Source organism: Trichechus manatus, unplaced genomic scaffold (assembly GCF_000243295.1).
Source record: "Trichechus manatus latirostris isolate Lorelei unplaced genomic scaffold, TriManLat1.0 scaffold00204, whole genome shotgun sequence".
NCBI classification, from domain to species: Eukaryota; Metazoa; Chordata; class Mammalia; order Sirenia; family Trichechidae; genus Trichechus; species Trichechus manatus.
Window position 1 is genome coordinate 2,547,252 of NW_004444140.1, and position 19,806 is coordinate 2,567,057.

At 39.8% G+C, this 19,806-nt stretch overlaps 1 protein-coding gene across 5 annotated transcripts in view; it reads right to left on the reverse strand.

Annotated features, from left to right (window-relative positions):
- Positions 1–19,806, reverse strand: part of NTNG1 (netrin G1) — a 424,060-nt gene that overhangs the window by 90,434 nt on the left and 313,820 nt on the right. For all 5 annotated transcript variants that reach the window (XM_012558986.2, XM_023742209.1, XM_023742210.1 and 2 more), the window contains one exon: positions 5,610–5,782. In XM_012558986.2, coding sequence (XP_012414440.1) covers positions 5,610–5,782 — 173 coding nt within the window. The remainder of the gene's footprint in view (positions 1–5,609; positions 5,783–19,806) is intronic.

Genomic DNA, 19,806 nt, shown 5'->3' on the forward strand with positions numbered 1-19,806 from the left:
TGTGATGACAGAATCAGGGTTGTGCGTCTTGACAATGGTCAAGTCACCCAGGCAGTGAATGTCACTTGGGGAAGCCTGTGAACACCTGCTGCCAATGTGCCATCTCTAGATGCTGGATGGGCTGTGGGTACCACTGAGACTTCTCCTATTTGGATTTCCTCAGAGATCTCAGCTGGTCTTTCCCTATAGGAGACCGAAGGCTCTTGCGTTAGGGCTGCTGAGCTGTGAACCCAACATGTTCCAGGAGACACAATAAGATAGACAGGAGGCCAATGTATCTATCTGCTCATTACAGAGTTATTAGGTCTACTTTGTCATTTAACAAATACTTAATTCCACAAAAACTTATAAAGACCAAGGATAAAAGGTGGTTTCTGCTCTTAAATTGCTAACATTTTAGCTCTTGTAGTCAGATAGACTTGAGTTTAAATCTTGCTCTGCCTTGTATTAACTGTGGGACATTTAGGGCAACTTACAACCCCTTTTTGTGCCTGTGTTTCCTTATCTGTAAAATGGGGATAATAATAGCAACACCCAATGGAGATGTTGTGAAGATTTATTGCAGTAAAGCACTTAAAGGGCTTCAGAAAGTATAAAAGCTTATGGAAAGCTTAATACATAGTAGCTTTTATTATTTTCATATCATTATTATAACCAATTGTAAGTCTACACTTATAAACACATAATGAATCTAGGGAGGGAGGAACAATGAATTTTGCATGTGAGAGTCTAGGAAGGCTTCACTTAAGAGTTGGCATGGAGGCATGGTCTTGAAAAATCAGCAGAATTTCAATAGAGAGTGAAGATAAAGATGATTTGGAGGAAAGGTAATGAATTCAGTCTGTAGCATGTTGACTTTGAGATTTTTACAGACACCTGGAAAAATCAGTTTGGATCATTAGGACAATTAAGGCTAGAATTGCTGATAATGATTAAACCAGTAATACTAAGAGCTAAACCCGTAGAAAAAGATGGGAATGCCCAGGAAAAGAGTGTAGGCTGAGAAGAGGCAGGAAATTTAAAGGAGGGATAAAAGAGGAGTCTTTTAGGGTAGAGACATAACGAGAAGAAATCTAGGGAGAGAACAGTTTTAGAGAAGACTGACTTAGTCCAACAAGTGTTAAAATGGAGCCCAAACCCCAACAGAGAACAGAAGAAGTCAGTGAAAATAAATAGTACCCTGAACTTTAAGCTGAGAAGCAATATCAAGCAATGTGGAGTCCTTGGATTCAGACACACTTAGGTTCAAGTCCTCCCTATCAGCCTTACTAGCTGTGTAAAGTTTAGGTAAGTTACTTTATCTCTGCAGTTAGCAGATTTCACATCTGTAAAATGAACATAATAATAGTATCTACCTTATAAGATAACTGTGATTTTAGAATGAATTAATGTATGCAAAGCACTTAAGAAATTGCCTGGTATACACACACACACACACACACACACACACACACACACACACACACGTTTGGGAAGAAATAAATTGGTCAATGCAAATTTAATGTCAGAGAAAAAAAAATAATAGAGCAATCATCAAATTACTTGCTATCACTCAGAGGAGTCCTAGATGTGGTATAACAATTCAAGTCGGATTTCTGAACAAACAAATATTATCGGTGTCAGACCAATTTAATTTCTTTTCTTTGAAGAATATTGGGCCATGTAGGCAAGAGGAAAGCAAAAGATTGAATACAGCTGAACTAGCTGGGCTTTCTGTCTGTCCCCATGACATTTCCATCACTTAGGTTGGAAGAAATTGTTTAGAGCAGCATGCCCCAAAAATAATGTCCTATAGAACGTTACTAAGTGTTCCATGAAAAAAATAAGTTTGGAAATACTGGGTAAAATAAGTTACTTTACTCTAAGGCTTCTCAAATGTTTTTAATAAGGTAATGTGTGTATTTAAGAGTCTGTAGAGTATACAGCATTTTCCAAATTTATTTGACCACGGAATTCTTCTACAGGTTGTAGAACATAGCTTGGAAAACAAAGGTGTAGATGATGTTGTATTTTCTTTTCTGGAGTTATGGTTCCTAAAGGGTGATTATGAAGTTTTAAGCATCTATCTGTAGAAATATATCATGTATTATTACTCCAAAGAGATCAGAGTTTAAAGAGGTGTCACTTAATACTTTTATTCATGAACTGGACAATAGGAATCAAGAGAATCCTGATTAAGCATGAAGTTGGATAGAGTTGCTATTTATTTGGAAGACAGGAATGAAATTCAAATGACATTCAAAATAGAACTCTATCGAAAATAGAATGAAGATCAATAGGAAGAAGAAGAAAGATGTCTTACAGGTAAAAGTAAGCTTTGTAGAAAAATAAGGAGAAGATTTTTGATACACACACATATGATTTTAAAAGACCCAAAAAACATAAGAAATCTTAAATAAAAGTGCAATGAATAAAAATATCATCACCAAAGATATTACTTCTGCCTTTGCCAACTTTATTGTAGTGAAAAGCATATTGAAATGGTGTGGCTATGTTTTATAGTGTTGGGGTTCTTTACTCTTTTCTCCTGCCTCTACACGTTCTATACAAAGGTGGCCTTGGAGTTGCTCTGGAATGTAGGACCTTCAAAGCTGTTATGACTCCCAAGAAGGTCTAAGTTTAGGGTAACCTTGAGTGAAGGGTTTGGTGTCCGTGAAGGGGGATCTTGTAATTTCCAGGTTTAATGAAGGTCTCCTAGTTCTCTTGTTAAAACTTGTGGTGATTGTGGTCAGGAACTGATCTTCCTCTTCAAAAATTATTCTGCCTGCTGGACATTATGCTAAGTGTAGAGATTATCTAATACCAGTGCCATTTCCAGTCCACTGAGGGCTTAATGTTGAGGAACCAAAGGTTGCACCACTGCTTTTTATTTCATAGGTGTTGTGTTAGGATACGGTATATCCTAGAGGTCCCTATTACATAACTGACTCCAAAAGCACCAAGTAGAGTGGTCTCAGTGTGTGTGTGCATGTGGGCATGTATGTAACAAAAAAACCAATATGAAATGAGAATCATCTGAGAATCATTGAAATGCCACACTATAAATTAGAGGACTTCCAAAGCAGGCAACTAGGTAGGACATGTGAAAACCTTATCATATTAAAATTATACTTGATGATGTCTTACTTGGAGAAGAAAAGAAACTGGTCAATATAGTTCTTTAACTACTTAAAAAGAAAAAAAAAATGATTGGAAACTAGGAGACACTTAATATTGATGTTAAGAAATAATTTTTATAACAAAACTGTCTGACAATGGACAAGACTGCCTTATGAAAAAAAAATCCTAAAAGTAGAATTATTTTTGAACACTTACTTTGTGACAGGTGTTATGCTAAATACTTTACATGCATTAGCTTATTCAATCCTCTCAAAATCCCTATGAGGCAAAACTATTATTAGCCTCATGTACAGATGGGAAACTGAGTCATGGAGACATTAGCTTCCTTTTCAAGGTCACACAGCTAATGAATGTAGGAACTGGCATTTGATCCTGGAGCCTATGCAACAAACCACTAAGTTGCTTACTTCCACCTCTGGATGATTTAAAGCATAGTCTGGTGTGCCAGAGATCCAGCTCAAGTCTTTCCATTGAAAGACTTTTCTATTGCAAGACTGAACCACTGCAGATAATCTCAAATATTTCATTTAATCTCTGCCATAAGGAGGATTAAAACATTGACTTGAACTCCATTGGCTATTGTGTCCATTTGTTGACTTTGTATTTTAAGAGATGTGGAAAAGTCAGAATGTCTAGAGAAGGTCAGTAAAAACTGAGGAATGGATGGGCAATGGTACCTACAAGGAAAATTGAACAGTTATATTCCTTTGGCCAAAGAGTGAGTTGATGATCTACAACATACAAAGGATTAGGGGTGTATAAGTTCATTTCTAGGAAGAATATAACAATTCCTCATTTCAGTGAGAAAGCCTGACTGGCCTGAGAAAGTCCTCACACTGAAAGTGCCTTGAAATGAAGACTTTGAAATACTGTTATGGGTAGAAAGGAACGGGGTCATGTTGGAACGGAAGCCTATGCCTTCAACAGCAGCCTACCCCAACTTCCTCTCCGGTGGCCTCAGCAAGTTGGCCCTCCCTGAAGATGGGCCAAAATGCCAGTCAGTTTGTGAACTCTGCTCTCTTCCATCCTGCCTCACCAAAGAAGCAGCCAACCTTGAATATGAAACCTGAGCCATTTTCATTTTGAGAAATGTTTAAACTAAATTTGACAACTGCAGTGATAGGGATTCTTAGGTAGCCAGCCATAGGGTATTGTAACAAATCACCTCCTGAGATTCCTTGTGAATTAATGAATCTCTGACCCTCAACAATTGAGGAAAGCCCACAGAGTCTCTGTTGATAAAATTACCTTGAAAAATTAACATTTCTGCTCAACAGAGTTTTAATGTACTAATTTTAGGAGCTAGACTATCATTTTTTTCTCTAACAGAAAGAAACAGAATACCCTTATAAAAAGGGATGTTTTTTAACCTTTTGAAGATTTTTTTTTCTGCTTAATAGAAGTTTTATCATAATTTCATGCCCCTACACTTCATAACTTGTCACTCAGTCCATTACTCCTAACATTTAACTTGATAAGGCCCTGGTTCCTGTGGTATCAGTTTTTACGTTTTGGGTCCTCATAGCTGCTGCTTTAAAGTGGCTGATAATATTCTGAGTCTTGCATGGAGCTGGTGTCTTTTCAAGTTCTCATCCCCCTGACTGCTCACTAACCTGCAGCTTCGGTTACTTGTCACTGGCTGGGTATATATTTAACCTCGTCTTTCTTTAAAGAGGGCAAACCGTGGGCTTTTGCCGGTGGGCTAATCAAATCCATCCTTGGAGTTAGGCAATTTATTCTGGAAGTAATCACTTTCCTCCTTGAACATGTCAGGGCATGCTTTCCTGTGGATGGGCAGGTATTTTGGTGGGGCGAACATGTGAGTGATAATGGGGCATCACAGGTGGTTCCTATAAACACGGGTAATGCCTGTGCTCTTTTCACATGCACACAAACATCCCTTTTCTTAATGTGATCCTCTCAGGCTTACTCTTTATCCAGTCATGCTCTTTATCCACAGGTGGCCTCTACTGACAGGATCCCTGGCAGGACTAGCCTCAACTGCTGGAGTTTGGAAAAAGCTGATTATTTCACCATGCAAAGTGAGGCCCTAGCTAAAAATGGAGAGGGAAAGATCTTCTAGACAAAGCATCTCTCAGGTTACCTGATATGGGAGTGGGATTGTAAACATTCAGAGAAATTCTGGAAGTTACTTATGGCTAAAATTAAGTTTGAGTTGGGAGTTTTGAAGGGCTTTGTTATTTTAATAGGAAATTAATTTGGGGGAGGAAAAAAGTACCTCCTGTCTCATCCTCTTAGAACAAATTGCTTCTGTAGTCTCGATGATTTCCCAACGCGTTCAATGCAAATGTTGAAAGAGAGTGTTAAAAAGTGTTTATGAGTGGCAAAATGGGGACTAGAGATTTAGTTGCATTTTGAAGAGGAATGGGACAACTCATACAGGAGTAAAATGACAATTGCAAGTGAAATGGAGAGAACTATCAGGTCATTGTGCACAAAATATGGTGTTACTGAGCAAAGTTACTCACAGGTATTTGCAGTGCCTTTGGGGATGGGGAGATACGAGCCTGGACTCCAAGGCCGGCCCTGATAATTCTTCTTGCACTTCCCACAGTCTGGGCCTGTAGTGTTGTGCTCACATTCACATGTCAATTTGCTGTTGTCATACACACACACAGTGGCATGGAGATTACATTTGCACCTAGGCAGAGAAGAGACAAAGAGTTCACGGTAAATCAAGTTGGCCTTAGTGACTGCTGAGCTCTACAGGCTTATCTCCTGGGCTCGTGGTTCTCACACCGAGCAGGGCATCAGTACTCCAGAGAGGCTCTTGGTAACGTATGGATTCCCAGGCCCTGCCCTCAGAATCTGGATTTTCAACAAGTGCCTGGAGTGCTCTAATGCAGCCCAGCCTCACACCACACTCTGAGGAATCCTAATACCAGTCGGTGCAGTGGAGGCCTAGAGGTTCCATAAACCAGAAATTGTGCTCAGAAATCAGGGTTTTCCAACAGGTATCCAAAATATTGGCATCTCTTTGTGGCGCAAATGCTTAAGCGTTCGCCTGGTAACCTAAAAGATTGGAGGTTGAGTCTACCCAGAAGAGCCTTGGAGGAGGCCTGGTGATCTACTTCTGAAAATTCAATCATTGAAAATCCTATGGAGCACTGTTATACTGTTATATCTGACACACGTGGGGTCGCTATGAGTCAAAATGAACTCAACAGCAACTGATTAGTGAAAGGTTTCTCTGTGATGTTATCCAACCTATGACAATTTCATCTGGGTCTAAAGAACAATGTTATCTTTTTTTTTTTTTCTTAACTGCAAGTATAATTCTTATTTGTTTAAAAGAAAGATAACACTAAAACAATTTGTTTTTCGGACTTATTATTATAGTCCCAAGAGGTGTTCTCATTCTAAGCTCTAAAATGAAATTTCCTTGGATCAGAAGAGGTTTTCAATTCAAGCCTCTAACACACTTCAAGGGCAGTGAGACAGCAATCCTCAGACTTCCTAATCATGGCAAAGAAGACAGTCACTAACGTCTCTTAGAAATGGTCCTAATGACTTTGATAAAAGTGCTTAGAATCCCAGAAAATAAAAATCTATGTGTGGTAGGGGTTTGAGATCATTAGCAAAGGCCTTGTCTTCAGTGGCTGTGACGAAGGCTGTGATGATATATGAGAGGCAACAATGGAATATGCAATTTCCACAAAAATACATCCCTATATCCAAAATCTTTGACTACAAAATTGCAAAGGCCAACTTGGTATTTGTTGAGGCAGCGTGTTATAAATTGTACCACACCAAGCACGGGCTGCATCCTCTGAAAGGTAAAACCTCAGTTGACAGAACGACCATGACCACAGGTCAGAATAATGTACGTGGGCAGAGATGTGTACATACCAAGGAGAGAGCCGCGTACCAGGCCAGGGAACAAACTACCTAGATCTCTCAGGGTCAGAGTCTGACAGTGCTACTTTTTTTTTTGTTTTTTAAAAGAGCCTGGTGCCTTCCAGGAACTAGGACAACATATAGAAAGCCAAGTTTCACAAAGACAAAGAAATATTGTGGATTTATTACTTTTTTTCTTTTGTGGCAGATGTCATGAGTCTGGAAAGGTCATCGGGTACTTTTTCTTATGTAAGAAAATGAGATTCTTTAACAACAACTGATGTTGGTTTCTATAATGTCTTTTTCTCTTTTGGGCATCTGTGATCTGTTTGGAACACTTACCCCATAATTAGGACAAGGAAGCCAAGGAATGGCTAAGGCAATTATTGAGAGCTACAAGGGTCTCTCTTAACTACAAGGTGGAGCCTCTAAAATAATGGCCACCCACACCAACCTCCCAAGGCTAAGACCCAGCCTCAGCTTCCTTTGGCGTCTACCACCATTTGTAATACCTCTAGCTACACTATGCCCTCTATATAGTTATGAATTGTATTAAGGTGGACGGCTATTATTTAAACAACACCTATTCTACTCGGACACATAAACAACACCATTTAGAATTATCATTTGTAGAATCTTTAAAAATGAGTGCCTGGTAAGATGAAACAAATAATTCCATTAGGTTAAATAGACAGTGTTCAATTTTGAGCTAAGTTTTATAACAATGTTCTATATGCAGGGAGTTACTTGTGCTAAGTTGCTTATTAAAGGATCTTTCTCTTTCCACAATTAGCACCTTTATTTATGGGTATGTTTATATATATGGAGGATGTTTGAGACCTAAGTGATAGAAGCGCCAACTTATACTGATTTGTTTTTAGCACCCTGTTTAAATATTCCAGTTGAGGAAATGAACAATGTGACCCCAAAGAATTTGCTGTTTTCACGTGTGAAGACCAAAAATGCAAGAGGTAATTGCAAACTGGATTATATATCTTGTAACTGTTAATACTTTCATATTGTAGTCACTCCGAGTTACAGGTGATTTCCGTTCTAAAGACATTATATTAGCTGAGAAACTATTCCTTGAACAACAAAAGAAGGTGAAAAGAGACTAGATGAATGTTTAGTCCTATTTTTCTCAGGTCTCTTCCAATTAAGTGTTCATCCTCACAAGCTTATTAATCATGCTTATAAACCAGTTTATGGCCGTTCTCTGAAATCTGTCCTGACCATTGTAGGCATTATGATCTCTTTTCTTCTGATTTCTTTAATTGCTTACTGTATGTTTGGTCTGGTTAATTGTTACTTCAGGCTATTTACGTTTTTAGAGGTTTTTACTCATTGCACAAGTCTCTCCCATCTTAAGGGGGGAAATACCTGCCTTGCATTCTGGTTTTCCCCAGACACCTCTGTAGCATTCTCCTCTCTCTTTTTGAGTTTCCAATACCTTCCATCTCCACTTTCTCATCTCATACTCACTCCTTCCAACTGATGAAACCTTTCTTGCCAAGGCCACCCATGACTTCCTTGGGGGAAAATGCATTCGTTTGTCTTATGTGAATGCATTTGTTTGTCTTACGTGACCTCTCAGTGGTATTTGAATCTATGGACCACTCCTTTTTCCCTGAAACTCTCTCTCCCCCTAGATTCTCAGGCTCACATCAGGACCCTCTTCTTCTGCCTGTTCCTTTCATGTGCTGTTCCCTGGGTTCTGGCCCAGCATAGTCAGCACACTGGTCCCAGGTACTCGCATCCAAGTAGATCCTTCAATTTCCCTCTGTGGTCCTTAACTACCTTTGAATCACAGGCCTTTTAAAGCAACCTGATATCATTTTTCCCCCTAGAAAAAAATAAACACACACAAAATAAACGAAAAAATTTGAAAACATTTTAGGAGATTCAGAGATTCTCTGAAACCTATACATGTACCCCTAGGGATCCAGAAAAACCTTTCTTCCCTTCAATTCACCAGGTGAAGAATATCAGACCAATATGTTGATAAGTCCTGGATAAGTGTCTCCATCACAGATCTCTGAAGGGCTTCTGATTTATTCATCAAACTGCTTCCTAGACAAGTCCAGTTGGATGTAGAACTGCCCCATAGGGCTAAACTCAACATATCTCACACTGAACTCTTTGGCTTTTCTCTCCCACTTAGTCCTCCTTCTGTCTTTTCTCTCTCAGTAAATTGTATCACCTTCTACCTGGTTGGCCAAGAATAGCTCCTCCCTCTCGCTTTCCTATTACATCTCATCTGTCACTTACTCAGTCTCTCACCAAGTCCTAGGGTTTCTCCTCCTTGTTATCTTGCAAATCCATACAGTGCTAGCCTCTGCCACTTCCTAGTTGAGACCATCATCTTCGGCTTGATTTACTGCAACAGCTTATAACACACCTTCCTGCCTCTGGTTATGCTCGTCTCCACCCCAATCCCAACACAATAGTCAAAGCAATCTTCTACACAAATATATTTGGGTCATCCCTGGTCTAGAACCATGAAAAGATTTCTTATTACCCTCAGCACAGAGTCCAAGTTCTGTAACATGGCTTACAAGTCCCTCTGCCGTCTACCTCTTATGCCTTCTCCAGCCTCATCTGCACCACTCCCAACTCTACACTTAGTTCTTCAAACTCTGTCCTTCAGGAAATCTTATAAGCTGTATCTTCTGCCTAGAACATTCTACTTTCCTACGTCTACCTCTTTTATTGGGATAATTCTTACCTTTCAGGCATTAACTTTGATACCTCAATGCCTGGCTTCCCGATAACATTTACCTACGACTATCTGAATGCTTCTCTGATGCTTCTCTGGCTGGGAAGGACGCATTCCTATGTGCTCCTATAGCACCAGGCAAGTCCAGTCACAATAAAGCCTGTACCATCCTTGCTATAGACATAGGCTGTATTTTAATTGCCTACTCTTCTGTCACCCTCATTAGAGTGCAAGCTCCTGGGACAGGAGTCAAGTCTGCTTTATTTATTGTAATATCCCCAGCCCATGTCAAGGTGGCTGGCACATAATAAACCAAACCAAATGAAACCAAACCCATCGCCATTGAGTCAATTCTGACTCAAAGTGGCCCTATAAGACAGAGTAGAACTACCCCATATGGTTCCCAAGGAGTGCCTAGTGGATTCAAACTGCTGACCTTTTGGTTAGCAGCTGAACTCTTAACCACTATGCCATCAAGGCTCCTTGGCACATAACAAGTGCCCCCAAATATGTGATAAACAAACCAATATTCAACAAGCAAACTCCCTGAAAGCAGGAATTGATGTGCATGTTCTAGTATGTCTGGCACAGTAATGCGCTGGTAATAGGGAATGATTGTGTTAAATCAAACATGCCGTAATGTGTGATGAAAACTGCTACATGCCTTTATAACTGGTTTTCAAAAACAACTTAGATTGGGCAAAGGAAACTCTGCAAAACGGGGGACACCTTATAAACCCGCTTTAATTTAAACTCCAAAGGATTTGCCAGATGCCTGGAACCTAACCGAAGTACTATCCTAAAAAATGCCCTGAAAGACACAGGAAAAGAACACAGCTTAGGGGAAAGGAGAAACAAAGCACAATTGTTCTGGAATGTGCTTTTTTTATCTTCAAATCCTCATGCAAGGATAACCACCCTGGCTTAGGTGAAGTTCGTGGAAGCGTTGCTTGGGCACAGGCTAAAGCTATCATTTCTTCATCAGTAAATCTGCTGACGTAGCTCACCTTCTGGGCCTTTCTTCAGTAACTGTGACAATTGCTGTGCCGGGGCAGAGCATGTATATATAGTGGATGCTCAGGCACCACAACATTGGCCTGTTTTTGGAAATGGCCTCCTTCCACTTTCCACAGCTCAGCTTATTCTCATCACCTCCATTCCAATTAGACACTGAAATCCTTTATTTAGCGCCCTTGCCAGAGTGACTTTTTCCCCAATAGAAAAAAAAATGGATTTTGCAATGCCAGGAGATTGCTGTCAATTCCTCCTCTTATGACCTCCGCCCTAGTGATGGGTGGAGGGCAGATTTCCATGACATCCCACTTGTCTCTGACAGATTCATTATCCACTTCCATGGCCATCCAGCTCCCATGTTGACACATGAGGCAGGGGAGGAATTGTACAAGTGAAGACCTAAAAGGCTTGGCTGGCAGTCAAATATCTGATGTTCTGGGGTACCCAGCCTTTTCACCGATCCTGTTTACACACACAGAATTCACATCAAGACACTGCAGATAGAACTAATTGACGTGCTTGTACCTTGAAGACCCACTTGTATGTGACAAACAGCAGACACTGTTAAATAAGGGCATCGCTAAGACAGACTTGAAAAAAAAGTCAGCGCTATTCTGCGATGCAAACCTAATGAACAGCAGCGTGTTCTTGCTTTCAACTAGGGCTGCACTTCCTGTATTTTAGTGACCAGCTGTCACAAGTCAATTTAATCTTGCTTGTAAGAAGGCTCCAACATTGAGATCTGTGCCACCTGCCAGTAGGTATGAAAACCCCCTGCAGTCTGCTCGGTTTTTCTTTATAACTTAATATATCTATTCTGAGAAATGTGTTATCCACCAGAATTTCCTGTGAGTTAGAGGTCTGTATGGTCTATTACTGATGTTTCAAATAGAAGTACTGAGATAAGGGAGCTAGAAACTTGCCCTTTGTGAAAGTAAACAGGAAGGGAAGCCAGGCTCACTGCCTTTCAGGGCAGGATTTTAGCTCCTTTTGCACCTGTGGAGGGAGGATTCACTGTGAAAAGAACGAAGTTTAAGTTTCCAGATGCTTCTAAGACCCTGACAAGGACTCTAGCAATGTGTTCATGTGGTCATATGCTTTCGTATAATTTGCACAAATAAGATATTATTGTATTTTTTAAAATTAACACCGGCTTTTCTTTATGAAAAAAAAAAAAAAAAAGTTGCCCACAAGTCAATTCTGACTCATGGAGACCCCATGTGTGCAGAGTAGAACTGCTCCATAGGGTTTTTCAAGGCTGTAACCTTTTGGAAGCAGATACCAGGCCTTTCTTCTGAGGCACCTCTGAGTAAGTTCAGACCACCAACCTTATAGTTAGTAGTCAAGTGCCTAACCCTTTGCACCACCCAGGGACTCTCGTTTCTTTATAAGGGCCCCAAATGGTATAGGTTTCAGGCACAGCAAAACCTGGATCAGCCTGTGGTTGTACCTCCTGCTTTGAATTGACAGTCGCTTGCGTCGATGATTTTAAAAATATGTTTGCACACGTATTAGAACTCTGCAAACATTTTAAAAGATGATAAATCATAAAATGCCTCTCATATATATTTTCCATCTCAGCAGCCCCTCGGCTTTTCTCTTTTCACATCAGCACAGGAATTTCTGGTTCCCATCTGAACGCAATATTTCAAACGGGAAACTCGAAGCAATATAACTTAGAAATTATGAGTTACGATGCTGAAATCAGAAAGCCTGGGTTCAAATCTCACCTTTGCCACTTCCTTGCTGTGAGGTCATGGGTGAGTGACTTAACTCAACAAACAAACAGAGCTAACTTTGAATACTTCCAAGCACCTGGCATTGTGCTAAGTGCATTTTTTTACATATTTCACACATTATTTTATGCAAACCTCACAGTAATCCCGTGAGGTAGGTACTAATGATTACATATGACACATCTGAAGATTGAAAAATAAAGAGATCTAAGTCTCCCCATTAGTAGGAGATGGAGCAGGGATTTGGACTCTACAGCTTGCTTCCAGAACCCTGTTCTTACCACTGCACAGGGCATGCTGTTTCTCTAAGTATGGCTAAGCCTCAGCTGCACCGTCTGTAAAACAGGGACAACAAATGGATGCATACCAAAGGATCGTTGTGAGGACTGAATGAGATAATGCATGCAAGCCCTTAGAATAGTATCTAACACAAAGTTATTAATAAATGTTACTTTCCATTATTATTATTTTGATCATTACTACTGCTACTATTACTACTGAAATGGGCCGTTTGATCCATTCCATAAGCATTAATTGATGGCATATTCTATGGGTACTACTACGTGAGGCCCCATGGGGATTCATAAGGAAGCCACCATATAGTTCTAATCTCCGGAAATTTAAATCTGTTGAGTAGAGAATATGAAACATACAAAGAATAATTACAGACCATAGAGAAGATAATATACTCTATATCTAATCATGATGATTTAGGTAAGTAGGGTCTTAACACTTAATGGTCTCTACATCGATGATGATGCTTTTGCACAAAATAGAAACAGCCTCTACCATTGATGGCAGATGGAAGAAAGAAACCAACACTTTGATCAAGGACCATTGTATGCCTGGACTGTAATGCGTGCTTAATGTATGTTATTCCACCTCATGTTCACTACACTTCTGAGAAGGAAGTATAACCCATTGCCATCAAGTTGATTCTGACTCCTAGCAACCCTACAGGACAGAGTAGAATTGTCCCATAGGGTTTACAAGGTTGTAAATCTTTACAAAAGGAGACTGCCACATCTTTCTCCTGTAGAACAGCTGGTGGGTTCAAACCTTTTGGTTAGCAGCCAAGCACTTAACCACTGTGCCACCAGGGCTTCTGAAGGAAGTATACCAAAACCAAAAAAAAACCCTGTTGCTATTGAGTCTATTCCAACTCACAGGGACCCTGTAGGACAGAGTGGCACTGCCCTATAGGTTTTCCAAGGAGCAGCTGGTGGATTTGAACTGCCGTTCTTTTGGTTAGCAGCCAAGTTCTTAACCACCATGCCACCAGGGCTCCATGAAGGAAGTATAATTACCCCTAATTCCCACCTGTTTAAAGTGTGGCTGAGAGCAATAAAGTAACTTGCTCAAAGAAACACACTGCTGGTTAGAGGTAGCCAAGAGTCAATTCCAAAGGCCATGTTCTTTCTAGGACATCAGTATATCTGAGGCCAGAACAAAGCCAACTGCTCCATATAAGAAGTAGACCCATGCCTCTAGACAATGATGTTAAAACTTATACTATAACAATTGCTACTCAAAGTGCGGTCCATGGACCAGTAGCTTCAGTATCACCTGAGGGCTTGTTAGAAATCTCAGGCCCACTTGACTTACGGATTCTGAATCTGCATTTTAATAAGACCCCCAGGTGATTTATAGGCACAGTAAAGTTGGAGAAGCACTGCTATAGCCAACAGAGCTCACCAGTGTGTCAGAATGCTTATGAAGAGGAAAACTACAATTATGGAAGGTGATGAGTACATAAACTTTCTACCTTCCACCAGTATTCTGTTTGGAAGTCTTTGGTTTAAATCTGACTAGTCCTAAGGTTTTAACTGTACTTACAAACTGGATTGACCATTTTGCTTAGAAAATTTTATCAAATTTACTGATAAACATATTCATACAATAATTAAACAATTAAGTTTATTAAAAACTGTGAATATTTATTAGTCAAAATGATATTTATATACCTGCCTCCCAACTGCAAGGAGAAGTTAATACCTTACTTTGTTTAAGGCACTGTTAATCTGAGTCTCTGTGACACACATCTAAGCCTACATCAGAACACAGCACTTAATATAGTAAGCACTTAGTGAATATAAGTGATTGTAACTATCATTTATATTATTAAGGACAATCTTACAGCAAAAATCCAGATCTTCAAATGACAAATAGGCCTGGCTTGATTTTGATCCCATGAGGAAAGAGAGGGCTCTAATCTTTCCAGCATTCTACCAACCTTTCCTATATTCACATAACCTGGAGTCTGATGGTAGTTACCACTGGTAAGCAAACCTGTTTACAGAAGATGTAGTTTTCCCAACTATGCAATGGCTAAAGTTCAAAGTGAATGTATGCTTATAACATACTTGTTTGAAAGCAGCCACATGCTAACAGACCAACAAAGAGGCTGGACAACCAACTTGTGTTCAGATTCCTGTATTATAGGAAAAGGAAGGGGCACTAGGACTCTGGAAGCTTCCCTGCAAATCCAGAGGGCAGGTTCCATATGGCTCTCAGCCAGGGGACGATGACCCAGTAAGCAAGGTAGGCACAGGCTTACTTCTAGCACTTACTTACTAATCTGTAGTGAAGCCCATGTGAAATTGTTCACTACAGATTAGTAAGTAAGCACAAGTAAGCCCATGCTTACCTTGCTTACTGGGTCATCCACCCCTGTCAGGGACTGTAATTTGAAAAGAGGCTTTGATGCTGTAAGCAGGTACTGTGGGGATGGGAAAGAGACAGATACAAGCCATACGGAGAAGAAGAGTCTTTGACGTGGTGAAAAAACATGAAATTGCTCACTACAGATCATCTGGTAAGCAAGGTAAGCACTGTGCTTACCTTGCCTTTTGGATAATCTGCCCTTGCTCTCAGTCTCATTCTTTCAAAAATATTTTGAGCACCAAATATGGCCATGAGTCAGGGCTGACTCGAGGGTACGTAACAACAACAACATGGCCCCTGGTTGATGGCACTTTCTTCTTCAGGGCTGTATTCCTGGAAAAAGTATTTTTGAAAACGGATTGGTACAGTCAGTTTTCTCTGGGAGTGTAAAATAAAAACTGAGATCTCAGTAAGTTCTTCATGGACATTATGGCTATTACAGTCTTTTTATTTTTTTAAATATATATAAGGCCATTGATTTACCACAAAGGTTGATGAACAAGGACCTGAAAGTCTTCTTGTAAGTTTAGGCAATAAATGGCTTAGACATCCTCATGAAATTTAAAAAACTTTCTAAAGTTTCCATGTAAACCTTACTTGAAACCCTAAACTTGCACATAGTGAAGCATCAGATGACATGATTCACTAAAATGCTGGTTCTTTCAGATGCTATTAATAGTAACCCTTTTCTATTTCCAAAGCTTCCTAGGAAGGCTAGCACACCATGACTATAAAATAAGAATAGGAGCTTATAAATTTAAGATAATGCGTTGTTCAAGATTGGTGCAGGGGTATGATGATGCTCTGTGACTGGTTTACTCCCCTTGTGAGGAATCTGGTTAGATAAGGGTGCTGAAGGATAAAAGATGTAACAAGATAATTACTGCAATCCAGACTGCCACTGTTTTCTGCCCAATCAATCTGTAGATTGAGAGGTAAAGGCTTGTTAAATTAAAACTCAGCTAAACCAAGGCCAATTAGTAATTCATAAATGGCCCTACATGCATAATATATGCACAGAAAACCAAAACCTAACCCATTGCCATCGAGTCAGTTCAACTCATCGCTACCCTATAGACCACAGTAGAACTGTCCCATGGGGTTTCCAAGGAGCAGTTGGTGGATTCAAACTGCCAACTTTTTGGTTAGCAGCTGAGCTCTTAACCACTCCACCACCAGGGTGTAATGAAATTTTATGTATTAATTCTTTTTGAGGAATCAGAAAATTTAGGGTGTCTTCAGTCCCAGAAATATAAATGATCCAGTGTTTAAGTCACTAGATTATAAGAGAGATAAAGCAGCTTAGTGTCAAGAGCTTGAACTTCGGAGACAGAGACCCCTGGGTTTAAGTGGTAACACTACCATGAACCTGCTGGGTGACTCTGAGTCTCAGTTTCCTCACCTGTAAAACGGGAATAATATTAATACCTATAACATAGGATTGCAATGAAAATGAAATGCAATATTTTGTGTAAAGTGTATAGCATAAATTCTGGTACATAGTAAGTATGCAATGAATGTTAGCTATTATTATAGGGAGGTGTGGCAAATACATGAGTTGCTTATTCAAAAATCATTTATAACCCTTTCTCTCTTGCCTTCATCTATAACACGGGTGGGAAAACTAAAATCCTCATTTTCCCAGACTCCTCTGCCTCTAAGGTTAACCATGCCACCTAGTTCAGACCCATGAGATGTGATCGGAAGTCACCGAGTAGGACTTTCAGGAAAGCTTTTTAAAAGCAACAGATTAAACCAAAATGTTCCTTTAGCTTTTTGGCATTTGTCCCTTTTGCCCTTTCTTTTCTAGTCTGGGATCCACACTGAAATGCTGGAGGGGCTTCAGGCTTTTCTAGCTATGAGAATGAAGGTCTAGTTTATACCTGGTGAAGCAGGAGGTGAGAAGGAGATGGAGCCCTGATGATGTTCTTGCACAGTTGTATGAGCCCTGGCCTGCTGACTTCCTTGTGTGTTCTCCGTTAAAAATACACACACACACACGCACACACACACACATACACACATTCTCTTTAAGGCAGTCACATTTCCTGTTATTGGAGGTTGAGTACATTCCTGATACAAGAAGCAATTTTAAAGAGTTTTGAAATATTCAAGTTATTTTCACACATGCTCATCCTTTCTGTGGTGTATGGTAACCAACTGCTATATGACATTTCTTTTTATTTTTCCTCTTTATAGAACCACTAAAATGAAATATTTCTTTCACGTAGGTTTTTATTTCCAATCTGATGTGCACTATACCCTGATTATTTTTTGTATACTTCCTTATATTAAAATAAAGGAATAACACAATTTAGAGAGACTAAAAAATAAAATTCAACTTTCTGCAGGAGTAACCAAGATAAAATAAAAATAGGGCAGGCGTAAACCAAATGTTCTCTTGTTTTCTGCAAAGGCACAGAGTTCAATAAGGCTCTGGATAGTGGGTTGATAACCACCAGATAGCATAGTATTCCTTTATCAGATTAGATTACTAGGTAAGTTTTTGAGATCTCTTAAATATGTACACTTGGCCACTTAATAAAGGTCTTATTTCTTCCGAATAGTTAGATCAGAGTCGGATTAAAAATGGACCAGGCTGAATAAATAACATATGACTAGGAATAAAAAAGTCAAGGTATACAGAAGAATCCTGTTTCTCTTCGGCAACCTTATTCTTTACTCTTTAGTTTTCACTACAAAATTTGAGAGGAAATTGATTTATATACCCATGGGTGATATGGAAAATCGGGGGAAATAGCCTTCTTCTAATTCTCCCTTTTCTGAGAAATAAAGTAATATCATCCAGTTGAGAACAGTGCACCTAGCAAAGCCTTTGCTTTTTCCCCCTTATTTGATGGCCTACTTTTGTTAATAAGCCTTGGAAAAGTTGAAGTTTTAAAGAGAGAGAAAGAAAAAAGAAAAGACCAACCCTCCCAAGGAGGCCTGATCTTGCTTGCTGTGACCTAATGACTGGCAACATAGGTTAGAAACAAAGGCATTAAAGCTAAGAAACAAAGAAGCCTGCAAATAGAAATGAAGAATGACAATGAGTTCTGAAAAGATCCAGGAGTGGGATCAGGAAAAAATAACCAGATAGCAGTACTTGGTTTATGGATATTGTCATAATCAGTCAATGCATAAAATCTTTATGGCTAAATGCTCAGAGGTGGCGGTCCGCACCAAATGTGTGAATGTTTTAATGAAAAGTGAAATTTAAAATGATTGAATATGGATCAAGTTCACATTTTATAGTCAAATGATACATGATTAGGAGACCTCCTGGGTTCAGTCACTAACTAGCTGATTCACTTTGGGCAGCGTAGGCTTCCTGGGGTTAACTTCTTTGGAAGTGAAGAGTTTGGTATGCACTTGAAAAATGCCCCACAATGGCTGCCAGACTCACCACCTCTTTAAGCGATACACATATTGTAGTGAGTGTGCATGCTATAGCCTTTGCATGCCCCAAATCCCTTCTTCCTTCTTTGGTAACAGGTCTTTGAGAAACTACCATCCCTTGCCATTCTCAGGCAACGTGATTCAGGTGGGGGATTCCAATTTCCAGCTCCCGGGGTGGGCAGAGAGGCCAGGCTCGGAAGATCGATTCATTCTATCTTCCTTGGCACAAGAATAGGTTCAAAGATGGGAACATGACCCAAACCCTGTGAATACTGGCCGTGGGGCCTTTGTGACATCACGGGAAAGAGAAGCCCTTTTTCTTACACTATTGCTAAACTGGAAGCAGGTAAAACTGGAACTGCTCATGGCCGTCTTGGGCACAACATAGAGAATTCTGCCTTAGAATGAAGTCAAGTCAGAGGTAAGTAAAACCAAGAAACAGCAACAACGTCCTGATGACTTTGTGTAGCCCTTGGACCCAGCCTGTCTGAATCTAGCTGTTTCCTGGATTCCTAGTTACATTAGCCAAAATATTCTCTATTATGTTTAAACTAGCTTGAATTGTTTTTCTATCACTTGCAACCAAAAGAATCCTGACAAGCACACCTGACCACAGCTGCTGCTGAGTTGCCAACAGAATATGCCATGCTACTTCTCTCTTAACTCCTCATGTCCCGGGCTGATTGAGGTAAGCGCAGTGCATGACCCCAAAGCAGTCATTTTATAGACTGATCAGCATGCCAAGACTTGGCCTGGCTTGAAAAAAGGAGCTGAGCCAATCAGATTCTTCTCCCAGGGATTTAGAATTGGAAAATAGAGAAACGTTATCACTAGGAGGTGGACACTAGAATACGTTAGATAATGTTAAGGTCCATTCCAGTTCTAGAAATCCTGGTGGTACAAAGGTTAAGTGCTTGGTTGCTACCAAAAGGTTGGCAATTCAAACCTGCGCAGCGGCTCCACAGGAGAAAAGACTTGGCAATCTCCTCTCATAAAGGTTACAGCCTAATAGAAAAGGATGGAATACTCCAAACTCATTCTATGAAGCCAGCATAACCCTGATACCAAAACCAGGTAAAGACACCACAAAAAAGGAAAATTACAGACCAATATCCCTCAAGAACATTGATGGAAAATCCTCAACAAAATTCTAGCCAATAGAATTCAGCAACATATCAAAAAAATAATTCATCATGATCAAGTGGGATTTATATCAGGTATGCAGGGATGGTTCAACATTAGAAAAACAATCAATGTAATCCATCACATAAATAAAACAAAAGACAAGAACCACATGAT